General features: G+C 34.6%; 1 protein-coding gene across 3 annotated transcripts in view; it reads left to right on the top strand.

Moving 5' to 3' along the window:
• POT1 (protection of telomeres 1) overlaps positions 1-16956 on the top strand; it is a 61021-nt gene that overhangs the window by 26123 nt on the left and 17942 nt on the right. For 2 of the 3 annotated variants that reach the window (XM_058805158.1, XM_058805159.1), the window contains exons 10-11: positions 7763-8053; positions 12076-12231. In XM_058805158.1, coding sequence (XP_058661141.1) covers positions 7763-8053; positions 12076-12231 — 447 coding nt within the window. Of the gene's footprint in view, positions 1-952; positions 1041-7762; positions 8054-12075; positions 12232-16956 lie in introns of all 3 variants that reach the window. The other variant, XM_058805160.1, reaches the window with a different exon arrangement.

Raw genomic sequence — 16956 nt, 5'->3', positions numbered from 1 at the left:
TACTACTGAGATTGTTAAGAAAGGACTTGTTAACATTCAGAAACAGAAATTAGCTAACCTCTTCTGGGTTAGTATAAGGTTTCTCTAAGGTAATCTATATATGTAATAAGAGTGGAATTAAATTGTGTTTACATTTTGAAGCTTGTGTGCTGATCAGTACTTGAGGTGTGTTATCAGTCTTGGAAATTCATGGATTTGACTTCAGATAGGAAAGTCTTATGCTAAATTTTAATATTTTCTCTGAATCCATCAGGGTAGACGTTGTACAGATACATTAATTTCAGAAATTCAGTGGAGATAACTTGTTTATTCTTCTGAAAATGGAGTACATATTTTATATATGTGAAGAAGGAGAAAGCAGAAAGGAACTGGTCAAAATAATAGAATTGAAAAGTGAAAAGTTGTATGGTTGTGGTAGGTCAGTATTGGATTTCTGAGTACACATTAAGAAAATAAACAAGACCATTGTCAGGAAATTTATGTGTGCACCCTCTTTTATGCAAACATAGTATTGTCTAATTTCTACTATTTATTATTATCACAAACTTACTAAGGAAACCTACTGATATACCACAGGTGAGGGACCTCACTGTTCTGATTTGGCATCACTTTTTTGAGGAGATCTAGATTTCTAGAATCCTTGTCAGTTGGTACTTTATCATTCTCCAAGATGATGTTCTAGTATTTAAAGAGAGGGTCTGTCAATTCACTTCTCATATATCCCTTTTTTTCATCACAGTTGAGCTGTTCTAAGTGGTTTCCAGTCGTAACAGACCTTGAGCTGCTCACAGTCTCTGTCTCTTCAGATGCCTGAGCTGAGAGCTTGTTTAATTACTTCCTAAGGGAAAATGATCTAGAGTGACTAAGATGTCTTTTTTCTGGATGGTAATATTCTGAGTACCCCAGACTAAGTAACAGGTACCTCAGAAGTTTTCATATCTGATCTGAGCAGGTAGAAGTCTGACACAAAAGCCTGGTGCCAGCTTCTGGGAATGAACTGGGAAGACTTCTTTTTCTTTCAGCCACAAGCAGCATAGTAGGTATGACTTCTAATTACACTTTGTGCAATTCCTCCTTCACTCTTTCCTGCTTTTGTCTTCAAGCTTTAGTCACCTTTTCTTAGCTTGCTGAATGGAAAGCAAGCCAGGGTGGCAGAGGCCACAGTCTGTCAAAGCTGTGCTTACCAGTGAGGAGAGATAGATATACACAGCCCTTACAGTGTATCCTCGTGTTCTGTCTGCCCCAGATATGCTTTCAAGGGACTTCTAGGAAGTTGACATTGATAGCAAACACATTTTAGAAATCACTGCTCCCACTTACACTTTTGGGTTCTAATGGATAAATCCTCCTCATAGTAACAGAGGTGTTGGGAAGATCCGATGGTCAGAGCTAATAAGAATTTAATGAAGAGGACTCTTTTGGAATTACTTTGGATAGAGAGTAATTTGATTTGCTTAATATTTGTTGCAGAGAAGGAAAATTGTGTCTTAGTAATAGAACTGGAAAATTACCTCGTTTTATTACATTTCTGTTAATATTTCTTAAAGTGCATCTTTATGCATGTCATCTTATGATGATTTCTCATGAATTACAGAATTTAGTGATTTACTGTACTGTACCTGGGCTTTCAGCTATAATCAGTGCTCTGCAGAGATTGTGGAAGGTGAGCCCCCCATCTCCCAATATGAAAGCCAGGCCTGTGATCTATTTGTCTGGTCTTCTCCTACTATCTTTGTGGCAAATGAAGAGTTTTCGTAGGTGGATTTTTCTTGAACCTTCTTTTTATTGTTCACTCTGAATGCTCGTAATATCTTAGAAATAATGCCTCATTGCACACTGTTAAAGAGTGGGAAGGGGCAATCCGCTGGTACTGGCTAAGCCTGCAATATTTTATAGTCCCTTGACTTAGGAGTTTTGGCTGGTATTCTGCCTTTCTTAAAATGCCTCAAACCCTGCCATGGTGATAGAATGGTTAATTTCCTCATTGGCTTTTCTCTGGTATTCTTTATTACCTCTGAGTGATTCACAAACAATAACTTATTTCCTCACTTCCAGTGAAGAGAATTGGTATTTGATTTCCATTTTAATGTTTGAGGATTGGAAAAAGTGAAGCACATTCTTATTTTGGTGTTCATCTTGTTCAGTGTACTCTAATTGTTTAATGCAGTCAGGATGTCCAGGATGTGTTCTGGTGGATCTTTTTGGTCTTTTTCCTGCGTGCACAGCACTGCAGAGCAATGCATTGCATTGCAGAGCTATGTGATTCATGTGCAACACTTGGACAATGAAGACCAAGACACTGACCTCTGATTATAAACTTCACTTGTATGGCTTCCTTGGCATGATGCAAACTCTGTAGCAATTACAAAGCCTTAATTCTCTATCTTTTTGTCATAGTAATCCTGATGCTGTTCTCTTTTCTTACTGTCATTAACCTTAACTTCTGTACATAGGGGCCAGTTGCTGTAACAAATGAAATAGGAATTGTAAAGTGGTCACCCTTTTTCTTAGACAGTATTATTGCATCACCACTGCACTTCTGAAGTCATGCACCGTGTCAGAAAATATTCTTTAGAAAAATAGAGTCCTGGGGGTTATGGAACATGGCATCATAACATAAATGCATCATGAGCTGAACTGAGTTTGCACAGACATCAGTAACTGTCATCTACTAACCTTGGGATAACCATGGATTGTAATCCTCTTGTTTTCATTTTGTGGTCAGATCACAGAATCAGAGAATCATTAAGATTGGAAGTTACCTTCACGATCATCAAATCCAACCCTTGACCAAATACCACCATGCCCAATGCAGCATCCTAGATCTCTAGAATAAAAAAAATAGATAAAAACACCAGGAAAATCAGATTCCTTGAATGCTACTAGTTGCACATTCATCTGATTCAGACTCTTTAGATTTACAATGTAAACACATCGTCTCTTTGAGCAAAAGGATTTAATAGCCACAATAGCAACAGTTATTCCTTTCATAGATCACTAGATTGACCAGTGTAAGATGTAGGTTTTGCTAGTGAATTTCTAAGGTATTTGTCCACAGAGGAGGGGGAATCTGAATGTCAAATATATGGAGCATGGCTTCATAACAACAAAGAAGTATCACACTCCCTTTTTTGTTATCCTTACTAGTTCTGTTCTGTCTCTCTTCTTGTGCATCACTCTCCTAAATCTAGTAATATTTAAAATAGCATTCGTTCCACTGTGTTGCTTACTTTGATCTTTAAACAATCTGCTGTTATTTCCAGGAGCAATCTTACTTTTGCCTTTAGCTAACCGTTTCCTTGTCTCTTTATGCTCTCCTTTAGTTTAATCCAGTTTGTCCAATGAAAGTTGATTTCTTTCCTTCTTTCTACTTGATGCAATATGGAAGGTACTGGGAGAAAGACACAGCAGAAATATCTGCTTACTTCTTATTCCTGGGCCGCTCTAGCTATAGCTGTCAGGTTGATAAGGATGAGGGGGAAAGTCTGGAGCTTGGATATCTAGCATGCTGCCTGAACATTAAACTTTGGCAGAATAGAGCTCCCGGACTCCTAGTGTATTCTGACAAAATGTGGTCCAAATATATAAACTTGGCCAAAATTGCGTTTGAGACTTTACTAAAAAAGATGTTGAAGAGCGTGTTTTCTGTTGCACTGCTACCCAGTTTTCAAATTGTTTTTCTGAAGAGTGGAAGGAATTAATTTTTTTTAGTAAGCAGTTAGGAGTTTTTTTTTTAAGACAGAAAAAAACAACTCTTCCCTGCCCCCCCCCCATAAATGTCAGTATTAATATTGCTTGCGGTTCCCCTTCAAAAATTCTGTAAGGCATACAACTCATTTTGAATGGAATTTAAATTAAAAACAAGTGTTTATCCTATAGTAAATAATGCCAGGAAATAATGACTGTAGGCAGTGATAGAGTATCTATGTAATTTCAAGTCTTATCAATTTGCAAATATGATTTTCATATCAGTATTTTTGGTCAAGTTACTGATCAGGTTTTTAATATGTAGAAAATACTCCAAAATAGTAATTTACTCTATTAGAATTTCTAAAGCAGTATCACAGTGCCTGCTGGCTTTTTAAATTATTAAACCAGAAATTATTTCAACTGGCTTAAGTGTATAAACTTCTTGCATACAAATTTTTCCACAAAATACTTACATATTCAGGTGAATTGAATTGGTAAATAAAGTACATTGTTTTACTCATTTTCTTCTTTAATTTGTGTTTCTTTTGCTACAGATGTTTCAAACAATTTTATTTTGCAGGCAGCAATTCAGGAATGCTGGAGAATAAGCTATCAATTATGGTCCTAATGTCTAAACGTGTTTATCATGTCTTCAAAAAAAAAAAATCATTTTACTTCCATGTGACTATCTTGGTTAGTTTTCTTTTAGGAGGTGCCTCCACGTAGTTTGTATAGTTCAGTTTTCTTCTTGTGATATTTGAACATATTCAAAATAGTTTCATTGATACTTCAAATGACTTCTCTGTTTCATTAGTAGCTCTCTGTTCATACAGCTGGCAGTACAAGTGAACCAGAGTTACATTATTAAAATATAAGAAAATGTAATCAGCACCCTGTATTATCCAAATTTGTTTAGACTATTTACTTAAGATGAGAAAACATTTACAAAATATAATGAAATATACCAGATGCATTCTAGTGGGTTTTTTTCTGACAGGATACTTTCCTTCATACAAATATCATCAGTGACAATCATAAAAAAATGAGATCTTCTTTCTTAGTATAAAAACATACATTAGTTTGGTATATGTTGTTTCCCTAGGCATTTTTTTATATTCTAAGATGATCTGTGCCTGCAGTGGTTTCATAATAGTCCTTTGCTTCTACAATTTAACAAGCAGTTTTGATGGAAAGCTACCGTGGAGATGCTATTATTCCAGCTTATACACTACTTACTATCACACTTTTCCATTTAGTGAAATGAATAACACCATATTCAGAAAAAAAAAATATGTATTTTACTTTGCTGTAAATCTATTTATAAATATTTCAAGATTAGCTTCTTTTCAATAACCATATTCAGTATAGGGTTGTACCCCATAGAAATCACTAGAGTTTATTGTCCATGTAGTTTATTAAGGTGACATTTCACCTATTGTTCTTTAGTTTACAGAAACTATGCCAAAGATTCCTGCAATATGTATTGGAATTTACTTGCTTAGAACAAGCTAAATGCATTTTATATGCTCCATTTTTTGTCCCAGAGGATATTTTTATTTAGCAACCATTATTTATTGAAATTATTTAAAATTCTCAGGGAGTTTTTAAAGAGATAGCAGTCTGCCTTGTTTCCCTGTTAACCCCCTGCTTCACCCTCCCCCACCATTTTTTTTTAAATAGGTCCACATCCTCTAGAAATTATACAAAATCTACTGAAGGGGAAATCATTGTCATATGCAAAAGTCCCAGAATGGCTCTTTTATAAATTTAATTCAAATTCAAAATCATTTGGAAAATACAACATGTTTACTTTATCAGTGCTTAACTTGATCTGAGATCTGCATGAGTGCCATAGAGAAACAACATTGTCCCATAGATTTTGTTCATTTTACCCTCCAGTGATCGCTCTTGACTTTAGCAATTTTTTTTTTTACAGGACAAGCCCAGAGAATTTCTGTTGGCCATCATCTTTTTTGTGGGTCCAACACAAGTAATTTTCCATCTGTGAAATACTTTGTTCTGTAACCCATTCTATGTTTTCTTCTCCTGTTTCTTCTGTTCACTAAATAATATTGTTGAATTCTGTTTACATTTGAGAGGAGCCAGTGGCTTCTCCACCTGCCTATGCCTGAGGACATCTGGTTTTGCTAAAGATCATTGCCAATTTTCTCATCATGACAGTTGAGATTTGCCTTCTTACATATTTTATTTCTATTTTTAGTTATTATTTTATAATTGCCTCTTCCAACATTAAGGCTGATTTCAAATTCACTAAATGAGGGTACTGGGAGATGTCAAAAGTACAGTATGTCAGCCTCCTGAATTCTCAAAGCATGACATAAAGGATTTGGGAAAAGAGGAAAATAAGTGATGGTGGAAGCCCAGGGAGACAAAGTACTTTCCTTCTGGTTTTGTGAAAAGCTTAGAGCCTTCACAGAGGACTAGGACAGAATTTTTTACTAAGAAAAAAATCAAGATATTTTTATGATGATTTTAAAGAACTTATGACAACATAAATGAATAGATAAATTAGAAATTAAAACACTTCAAGAAACATTTGACATGTCAGACAAGATACGAAAAATAGTCTTGAAGTATATTTTGATACAGGATGAATAGGTAAAAGTGATGAGAGTTTTCATCCCCTCTGGATGTTACCTGTTTAGAGAAGCTATGGAATATAATGCCAGTGATAGCAACTAAAGTAAATCTGTGTGTTTATATTACATCTTACAGGGGAACATGTTTTTCCAGATTGTAGATAATTGGGGAAATTGGTTATGAAACCATGTATTTTCCTTATTTGTCCTTTGGCTTTTCTTGTATTTTCGATATTTAAATGTGAGGTTAAAAGAGCAAAGCTTTTCAGTGTTTCACTGAAAAAAAACTTCATCCTGAATTGATGTGTTCCATTGTTCAGTTTTGAAGAATGCTTAAGTAAATTAAGGTTTATCTTAGAGATGACCCTTCATGCATTTATGCATTATGTCAGAGTAGTAGGGATTAAAGGAGTTCCTGTCACCAAATTGAACTGCTTTGCATATGAATTTCCAAGGTCAATGAATGCCTGATTTGTTTGCTTTCTAAATTTCACCATGTTTATAAAATATAGGCCTAAATCATTGGCAGTGTTTTTGCTGTTTAGAACTTCTGACACACATTGCATGTTCTGCACTTGCAGATCAGTGGGATTTTTGACCATTTGGAAGTTGAGCACTGGGAATCCCATACTAGACTGTCTCACAAATGCCATGTTCATGCGTGTTACTGCTTACTTGGTGACCCCACATTAATTAGAAGAGGATGGAGCAAAACACACTGTTTCAGATTTCTGGACAATGAGTCATGCAGTGCTTTGATATAGATAAATCTATAATTGCAGGGTGTGGTAAGACTAGACTAGGCCCTTGAAGGAATCCTTCAGACTTTAAATACTGTGTTTCATATGGCAGCAGATGCACAGCAAAATCAGCAGGATTCAGGAGACCTGCCTGAGCAGGGCAATAGACATTGGATAGTTGTGATAGCTGTACTCATAATTCAAGGAATGAGAGCTCATCACTGCTTGCTTTATGGAAAACAAATATCTCCTTGAACTGATATATTTTTTTCAGTTTAATAATATTGGGTAATCGCTGTTGGGAGGGGCCAAAACCAGGAATCCATAACTTTGCCATTACTCTGCTGTGTAAACCCTAAAAATTAATTTCTCTTGTGCTTTAGTTTCCCCATTTAGAAGAGCAATCCTGATACTTTCCCCACGCAAATATTTTGATGTGTGCAAATAAAACACTCTGTAAAGATTCTGTAGTGGAACTGTTACAGGTAACTATTAGTCTGCCTCTTCAGACATTTTTGTACAAGATGATATTTCTGCTTATACATTTTGTTTTCTTATTAATATTAATTTTACCTTTTTGCTTTCTTTTTGATTTGACTCTGTTGTCCCAATAGAACCAGGGACAGTAATGATCCGTGGTACATTTTCCATGCAGATGATAAAGCAGAAATATATTTGTTTATCCATGCAGTACAAACTGTTTTTTTTTTTCTCATTTATGTTTCATTACAGATCAGAGAATACAATGGACAGATGCAGGGAATTACTAGTGGGGGATTTGCATCCTTAACATTTGATGGAACTGTAGGAGCTCCAGTAGTTCCTCGAACTTCTAGCAGAGTGTACACGTTCATGGACGAAGAACACAAAACAGTAGAAGAATTACGTATTTGGGCAGCCAGTAACATTTCCATCTCTGGACCAGCAACCAAATTGTCTGGTGTTCAGCCAATGCTGTTCTTTGATCTCACTTGCCAGCTGGTTGGAAAAGCAAAAGTGGATGGATCTTCTTTTCTTCTAAAGGTAGACTTCCTTTTTAAAAATAATTATTTTAGGTTTATTAAGACATTGTGATACATTTTTCAATAAAACAGACATACTAATTTAAATAATACTGTGTAGATAAATGTTTTAGTGTAAACAAATCTGTGATCCTTAGCTGTTTTGTTTTCATGAAAACAGAATAAAAAGCCTGGTTGTCTTTGAAGTTGATCACCTGAATTGTTTTTTTACAGGGGTTTGTTAAGATGGCATTATACAGATCATAATTTCACAAAGATTTGTAGATAAATATCACAAGATTTTTTAACCTTGAAAAATGTTGTTAGTTTTAAACTGTATCCTTGTTTTTTATTAGCAGTATTTACTGTTTGTTTTTCTAGATTTGATGGATATGATTAGTGCAGTAAGTAGCACTGCCTAAAAAGAATGAATGGATTATGGTGTCGTGATGGATTTCAGGTAGCTTCTTTTAGTTACACATAAGCACTCTGGGCATCAGTGCTTACTGAAAATACAGAATGCAAAATGCCACAGAACAGGAGAGCAGATTCTCTAAAGGGGATCCTTAACATTAACTAAATGAAAAGGAGATCTCCACGACATTCCCAGTTTTAGTTCAGATGTATCGGTCTGGTGTTATTCCAAGACCCTTCTGTATTTATTTTTGTACTTGATTGTTAAAACATAAGTAATGATCAAGCTTTTATTTTCCATTTTGTGACTTCATAAAATTATTTATTGGTTCTACTGTGTTAAACTGCATTGTTACAATATTTTTAGAATTAGCACTTGGTATTACTCCTTCATTGAAGAGATTTTTCTCATACAGAACAATGCATTACTACAGAAAAACAAACCTTAAGTGCATGCTATAACATATTCTGCAACTGCTACAAACATTTCCATTTAATTATGCCTTGTGAAATAGATGGCAAATGAGACCCAGTAAATTTTCATGACTTTGTAGACTGTAATTAAATTGTTCATTAATAAGTGTATATTCAGCATTGGAGGACCTTTTGCGAGGACAGAGACAATTGCTTTCTTAAATTGCTATTTCTTTACACACTTTTCTGTATTGTAAGACCTGAAGTTGATTTTGTCACTTTTGTATAGTAAAGGTGATGACTTGGGGAAATTTTAGGGTAGACTTAGGAAGGTAAAAGTCTGAGGTCAAATAATGGTTGATTAATTATTTAGTATAGAATATTAAATACTTAAATATGTATTACAATACATTGGACAAGCTTAAAAATGCTACATTAATATTCTGTTGCTAAATTCCTCCATTTTTCAACAATAGCAAAATCCATTTCTGATGTTAAATACTGGTTGTGATAGAAAAGAAACCTTTCTAAAAACTTATCAACGGATTTCTGATTTTTTTCTTGATTTGCTAAATAAAAAAACCCAAACAAAACAGCCAATTCAGTACCAGCTCAAATTGAGTGATCATTAAATATTATTTTATTGTATTATTTTGATTATCCATTTTATAATAATGCTTTACATTTATTTTTTCCAAGTATAACTGTTAAATTAATTGATTGTACTATGAAAAATTATTATTATTATTATAAGGATTGATCTCATGTACCTAGTGGAGACTGCTTCAAAGACAACTAAAATGAATTTCAGCAATTTTGTACATCACCTGTAGCATAGCTTTTGAATAACACTTGATAAATTAATACCTGTTTGCACAGCAGCAGAGTTGGGCATGGCATAAAGATGGTATCTCTCAGCTGTTAGTGTTTTCCATTTTCAGAGAATTTTGTTAGTCATATTGGAGGAGACTATTGATGGAGATGTATTCATCTCCATATTGATGGAGATGTATTACTAGAATACACACTAGAAATTATTCTGTCATTTATGCCTTTCATAAGAGTTTTATTATTAATCTTTTCATCCTTTCTGTCAGTTAAATTATGTATATTAAGGTAAGTCATACAAGGAGCATATTCTGCTGAAGATAGAAACAGGTGTTTTGTCTCTCCCGTTTCAGTGTTTTCCAGCCGTGGTGATCAAATGTTATCACTAACTTTTCTTTAGCTCATATCTATTCATGACTAGTAATAGAACAATTTGTTGTTTCTTACTCAGAATTAAATTAACCAGTTTTGGGTTTTATTCCAGTATTTGTTTTTGAAAGCAGGAAAGTTTGAAACCAGGATGTTTTCATGTTTAGTGTAAAGTAGATCTTCCAAGCTCCTGAGGTAGAGAGCTTTATCTGTTTTTGTATTTGTGCAAGAAAAAACCCAATCCCAACTACTTTTGAAAGATATTTTTTTTTGAGAAGTTTCACTAGCTTTAGAAGTTGCTCTAAAAGGTGCCCTGGTGCCAGCCCAGTTAGTTCCTCTGGCAAAGGACATTTTAGAACTGAGTTACCATCCTTGTTATCTGAGCAGGGAGCATGCTGGTTATTTTAATCCATTTGTCAGATCTTCTCTCCAGTGTAGAATTACCAAAGTGTACCAAGTAAAGCCAGTTGAAAAATAATGACAAATTTGACAAATTCAAGATTCTTTACTCTGTCAGTGACTAAATTTGTAGTATACATTCACTAAATCTGTTTTCAAGCTGAGTTCTGGAAAAGATGTGATAATTCAAGCAATAGACAACCTCTCTTTCAAAGGTGGTTTTAGGTATTTCATGGTGCAGGATCAGAAGATAACAGGCTTTTTTTTTAATCTGTGGCAGCATATACCACCTCATTATCTGAGTCCTTCAGAACATACTCTTATTTGGCAACATAATTTGATGTCATGGGTCATTTTCGCTGTGAACAGTTTTCCCTTTTATCTCTTGATTCTGGATGCATATTCCATCAGTTATTCCTGGTGCATTTATACATGGCTCTGCTGATTCTTAGATCTTTTCCTGTGGGTCTGTTGATCCAAAGCAGTTAAGTATAAGAGGCAGCAATCCTTTAAAAATTAGGCTTTAGTGTCCTTTTCTTCTTGCCCTCTGCAGTGCCTAATTCATGGGACAAAGCACCTTGGAATCACAAACTGAAATTGGAAAATAGGTTCTCCTGCTGAACCTATATGTATGAAATTCTACAAAAAGCAGCATTTCAGAATTGCAAATGCTTCTAGATTTTTGTTTTACTGTGCCAGTAAATCAAACCATTATTTTTGAGTCTTTGAGAAGAGTGTATCTTCAGAAACTCAGGAGACCATAGTTTACAGAATAACGTTTGGGTTAAGAAGTAAGATTTTGAGTTCAGGGTGTTAAGCCTGTAAACTTACCTTTTCACAACACTTTGATAGCTGAAAAATAACTATTGATATTTCAGTACTTGGAGTGTATCAAGGATTTAGCTTTAGGCAAACAAGTTTTAAAGTCCTTGTTAATAAATATAGGTTAACTATTGATGCTTTTTTAATATGTTCTGGGTAACTAGCAGTGTATACTGCTATAGGAGATCATCAGTAATTAAGTCTATGTGCTCTATATGCATATGCAGTATATGTATATGCACTCAGTATTCACATACTGTAGCTGGAGTGGTTAAAAAACCCTTATAGCAGGATTAAAATATTAAGTACAGACAGTTCTGCATATGATGAATTCTGATAGTTGTGACAGCTGACCCTGAGATTGTCTCAGCTGGTCACAGCATGGTGCTGAGAGCACCAAGGTTCAGGGTTCAGTCCCCATTGGACCATTCACTTAAGAGTTAGACTTGATGATCTTTGTGGGTCCCTTTCAGCTCAGAATATTGTGCCATTCTGTGCTGGATAAGCAGCTGAGCTTTTGCTAGAGCTGTTCTTTTTCTTTTTAATTTAAATATTAACAAATTCTAGGTCTTAGCCCTTGATTATGCTCTCTGTAGAGGTTATTTTATGCTCTGTAAGGAGTAATAATTTACAAAATCCTGTAAGGTCTAATTCAAGTATTTTAAGGACTTTTAGATTGAGACTACAACTAAGATCTCTTACTGTTAATAATTTTTAATTTAAAGAAATGTAAAAATTTATTTAAAGTCTGAATCTAAAGTATTCTGAGCACATTGAAATAGTTCATTTGCATTGCAGGTTTGGGACGGCACTGAATGTCCCTACCCCACATGGAAGGTGCCTGTGGAAGCAAAAGACCTGGAAGGAGAAAAAGTTCTTCTTCATCAGCTGAAAAATCTAGCAGTGGACATTCTGGTCTATGATAATCATGTACAACTGGCAGAATCACTTAAGGTAATGCACAGTTTGGTATTTCACACTCTTTTTGTGGCCTGTTTTCTGATTAGAAATCACTTCAGAGAATGCATCAATTCAGTTCTGCTGTAATTAGTTTCATGTGCCTCTTTATCTTTCACTGTGTTTCCCATACCTTTTATTTGAATGCAAAACTTCTTCAACATGTGTTAAACAGGCTCATTACCCAAAAATTGCCATGAAAAATTCTTCAAATTAAGCACTTTCCAGACACTGCAGTATAATAGATAATACAGTGAAAATAATGCTCTCAGAAAATGTATTCTGTGCTTTAGAATTATTTTTAAATTACACAATCCAGTGTTAAACCTGTAGTCCTGTTAAGGACCTGTAATTCTTAAATCAATAGAAGATTTTCTGTTCTATAAGTTGCAGTTTGCAGTGCAATCTTCATTTAGTAGGTCAGTAATGTTGATTATGCTTCGGTAGAGAAAACAACAACATAATTAAACATCAGATCTTCAGCAATACTGCCATCTTGCTTCTGAATACTGGAAGTTGGCAAAGAATGCATCTTTCATTTCATGCCTTGCCTGCTATACTCAAGATCATTTTTAAGAAAACATTTTACCAGAAAATAAAGTGATAACCCTTTTTTATGCTGGGTCTATCAGCAGACATAAAATCATTTTGATAAATTAACACCCATTCGTAAGCAAATTACAGATAGCAAAATAAGTGTAAGAATTTGTGTAAGAATTCATAACAAAATCGACAGAAGTATTTCATTACTTTCAAATTCTCTTCCAGAATTTTTCTCTTGCTAACTGGTGTAAAAAAAACTATGTTCTAGGGAAATGATATGTTTTGAATCTGAAGAAAAAAGTATTTTATTATTAATAAAACATATTTTCTTGATTAGCTGATAATACTCCCTTTATTATTCTCCCCCATTTACATTCAGGAATTGAATCACAATATATATTGAGTATGTGATACATGGGATGTCTTCATACTCGCTCTCAGTTTTTTACTTCCTACCCACTTGCTCTTTCACATTTCTGGAGCATTTTTATCTTTGCTGGATACTGCACTGTGTAGTAGAAGGTTTAATAATTTCAAAGGAAATTGTTAGGAAACCCCCCTTGACCTCTTGTGGGTGTTTTTCTCCCTCTGGCTATATCCAAAGTTGCAGTAGTTTCTGTCATAGAAGTTGTACAAGTTTCAAATGAGGTAATTTTTGTACATCACTTTCTAGTTGCTTGTCTTAGTGGAGTTATCAATGAAAAAGGGCTGATATGCTGACAAATACATTTTGGAAATATTTACTAATTTCAGATTGCAACATGTGGAATTAATTGTATTTCAGAGAATAATTTTTATCTCCATATATATACACACATATATATTATAAAACTTGGCAGGAACTTTCCCTAAAATAGAGGGGTTTCTTTAAAGGCTATTAAATACTAGTGGAAGTTATGTCATATCATGAAAAAGTATAATCCAAACATGTATGATATTTTATTGAGTTCAGGATCTTGTTATGCAAAGTTTTTTTTAAATTCATTTTTGTAGTAGTGTAGAACTTGCAGATGATTAGTGTATTCACATGCACCTTCCAAAGTGTGATTAGATATTTTGCCAGTTTGTGGTTTCAGAGACAATAAAAAGTGCACTATTTTTCAATCTTCTTTTTTATACTTTGCACTAGCTTAGAGTGGCCTTTTTTAATGTAAGTTGTTACAGAATTGTTAGGTTACAGTCTTGCCTGTTGTGTACCATTTGCAATGACAGTTACAGCTTGGAAATTATTTTTTATGTAGGAGCAATCTGTTTTATGCAACCTTGATAACAAGAAGGGCAGATTTATAAAACCTTGAAATGCATGTTCTTATTTTAAAATCTTATCTGTAGGCACATGTTCAGACAAGTAATTAAGTACTACACACCAGAGAAAGTGGGTAATATATTACAGGGATTTTTTGTCAGATCCTGGAGCACATTGTCAAGGAAATTGCTGGAAGAGTTTTTTAAAAGCTTTAGATCATCTGTCCAGAGAATACTGAAGATATGAGCACTTTATCTCATTTTTTAAGATAAACAATACTTAAAATGTTCAATGGAGAGAACTTTAGTTAAAGGAATGTTGAAGGTATGCTGCAGTTAATACTGTAAGTAGACTCTTCCCTCTACATTTACTGGCCTTCCTTTCCTGCTGGGCAAGACTATGGCTTTTCAGCAGCACAAAAAGAATTTTCAGAAATCTCATCTCTGAAGCAGATTGTTATTGCCTGGTGCATAAGGACATGGCAAGACCTACAGCTAAGCAAAGAAAATGGTGTTCACCTCTTTTTCTTGAATTTCCCTCTTCCTCTGGCAATGTACCTGGAGTAGATGAGGCTTTCTCATAACTATAGGAGCCCCAGCCTACAACTGACTGGAATACAGTTGCTCCACATTCCTTAGCCTTATGCCAATTTTCCAGAACATCTCAGGGCTCAGTGTCTTTGCCATGCAGTTTGGGAGTAGGTCTGTGACATGAGCTTTTCCATTTGGGGCATTTTGCTCAGGTGGTAAGCATCAAGGTGAGTGAGTGGTCAGCACAGCAGGGATCCAGCTGCCCACAGTTGGTCAGAGATTTCCTTATTTCTGTCTTTCACTGAATATGTGATCCAGTGATCCATCCTCTTCTGGCTTGATGCCGCCAATTCTGTGTTGCCATCCCTTTTATGGATAGTGCAATTGAAACAATTCACCTTGAGCATACATACGAGTCCATAGTTCCACAGTATTTGCTCTGTGTTACATGTCTTCAGATGTAGAATTTGTATATTTTCACCTGTTTCTCCCACCATATCATGCCATGTCTTTCATGATGGTAGTTTGGACTAAGAAATTTGCTTTCCTAGTGCCAGAGTCACATTTTCAAAATACAACTCAAATGAGTTAACTGCATGACCACAATATCTAGCTTCATATTTTTCAGACCTAGTTAACATTTCTGACATGTGAGTTGTATTCTCCCCACTTCTGTCTTTTTACTCATTGAAAATGAAAAAAAAAACCAAAAGAAAAAACCCAAGACCCACTCTTGAGTCCTTCAAACTCTTAGATGGATTTAAGATGGTATTTCTTACTGCCCAAGATGGTGCCCAAATGCCATGTATATGCTTTGTCTCATTTGCAGAAAGATGAGCACTATTTACTCAGTAAAATTAGACAGTTGATGCAATAAAAAGGATGACAAAGAAATACCATTGAATATAATCAACCACAAATATAGGCCAAAAAAAAGTACAGGTGAATTTGTTAGGTGATTCCTGCAGATACAGACAGCCTCTTGTGTGCCTTTTTGTACAAACATGAATATTTACCTGCAATGACACGTGCTGTTATGAATTCAGTGAATTCCAGAGTGATTGTGAACACACTATATGTTTTGAAATAATCATGAGAATTTCCTGTGCTAGAAGTTGTTCTAGTTAACTGGTTACAGGGAACTGCATATATAACTTCTGCATTTCAATTCTCTCTAACCTTAATATTCTTTATTTATTTATTACTATTCTTTAAATAGTAATATTTCAATTAGACTGAAAATAGGGTACTAGTGTATTTTATATTACTACAAGAAATGTTTTTGTTCACTTTAATTTCACTTTTAAATGAACTTCCTCTAAACGAGGTAGGTCATAAACAGAACTGCTGCAAAGTCAAGTAAGGAGCTGGGTTTGTAGATTTTAGTGATGGCTCTGTGAATCATGGTGTTTACTTTAATGTAGATCATAATTTCTTCTGAGTCAGAATACAAAGAGGTGTGTATGTGTAAAAAGAGCTCAGTCTGCAGGCGTTCTGTAAACATAAATGCAGTAACATTTTTATCCATAGCAGCCACATTTGCTCTGTGCTTTTAACAGTAAGCAAGGCTGCCTCCCAAAGGAATCCAGGGAAACAGCATGCTGTCCACCCAGGCGTCTCTGCACTGATATTCAGAACCTTACAGACCTTTTCAGTATTTGGCAATGCTGATTATTATGCATCTCTTTTTTTGTAGTTCAAAGTGATATTAGAAATAAAATTTAACATGTTATATAAAATATAAAATTTTCAGAAAATGATCCAATAAATATTTAGAAGATTATTTTTTAGTGATAAATCTTGCAAAGTGAATGTTGTACTAAAACTTGTAGTTCAGTTGACTTTTGTGTGAATTTCAGCACACAAGTTTAGGAAGCAGACACAGCTTTTTATATTCTTGGCTTCTAAACTCTCCTCTCCCACATTTAATTTTTTGTGTTTATACATAAAGAAAATACTAATTTTTTATGTACTATCTTTGAAAAAAAAATTTGTCAATTAAAATAAACTTTTTCCTGCTTATATGCAAATTATAAGCAAATTTCTTGGCAGTAGGGAAGTAGTTTGTCACTGTTACATAAGGTTACATAAGCAGAACTTTGGTAAGAACTTTTTAAGAAACTTTCTCCAAAAGTATTTGTCATAGTCATTAGGCTATTCTTATGATGTGAGTGTCCTTTGCTTTTTTGGATATTCATAATTAAATGAAATCAGCATCTGCAAAGGAAAAATAGAATGTCTTTGGATAAGCCTCTTAACTGCCATCTAAATGCACAAACTGTCCTGGTGGTGCTTTGAATGAACAAAATGAGCAGCTTACTAACAGGGCAGATGAATTAAAAGTCTGATAAGAGCTCCATGCCAGAAGGAAAATAGGTGCAGGCTGAAGTGCACTTTTTATGT

The sequence above is a fragment of the Ammospiza caudacuta genome, chromosome 5, assembly GCF_027887145.1.
Source record: "Ammospiza caudacuta isolate bAmmCau1 chromosome 5, bAmmCau1.pri, whole genome shotgun sequence".
In the NCBI taxonomy this organism is placed as follows: domain Eukaryota; kingdom Metazoa; phylum Chordata; class Aves; order Passeriformes; family Passerellidae; genus Ammospiza; species Ammospiza caudacuta.
The sequence above is the reverse complement of the archived record's forward strand: the minus strand, read 5'-3'. Positions and strand labels throughout refer to the sequence as shown.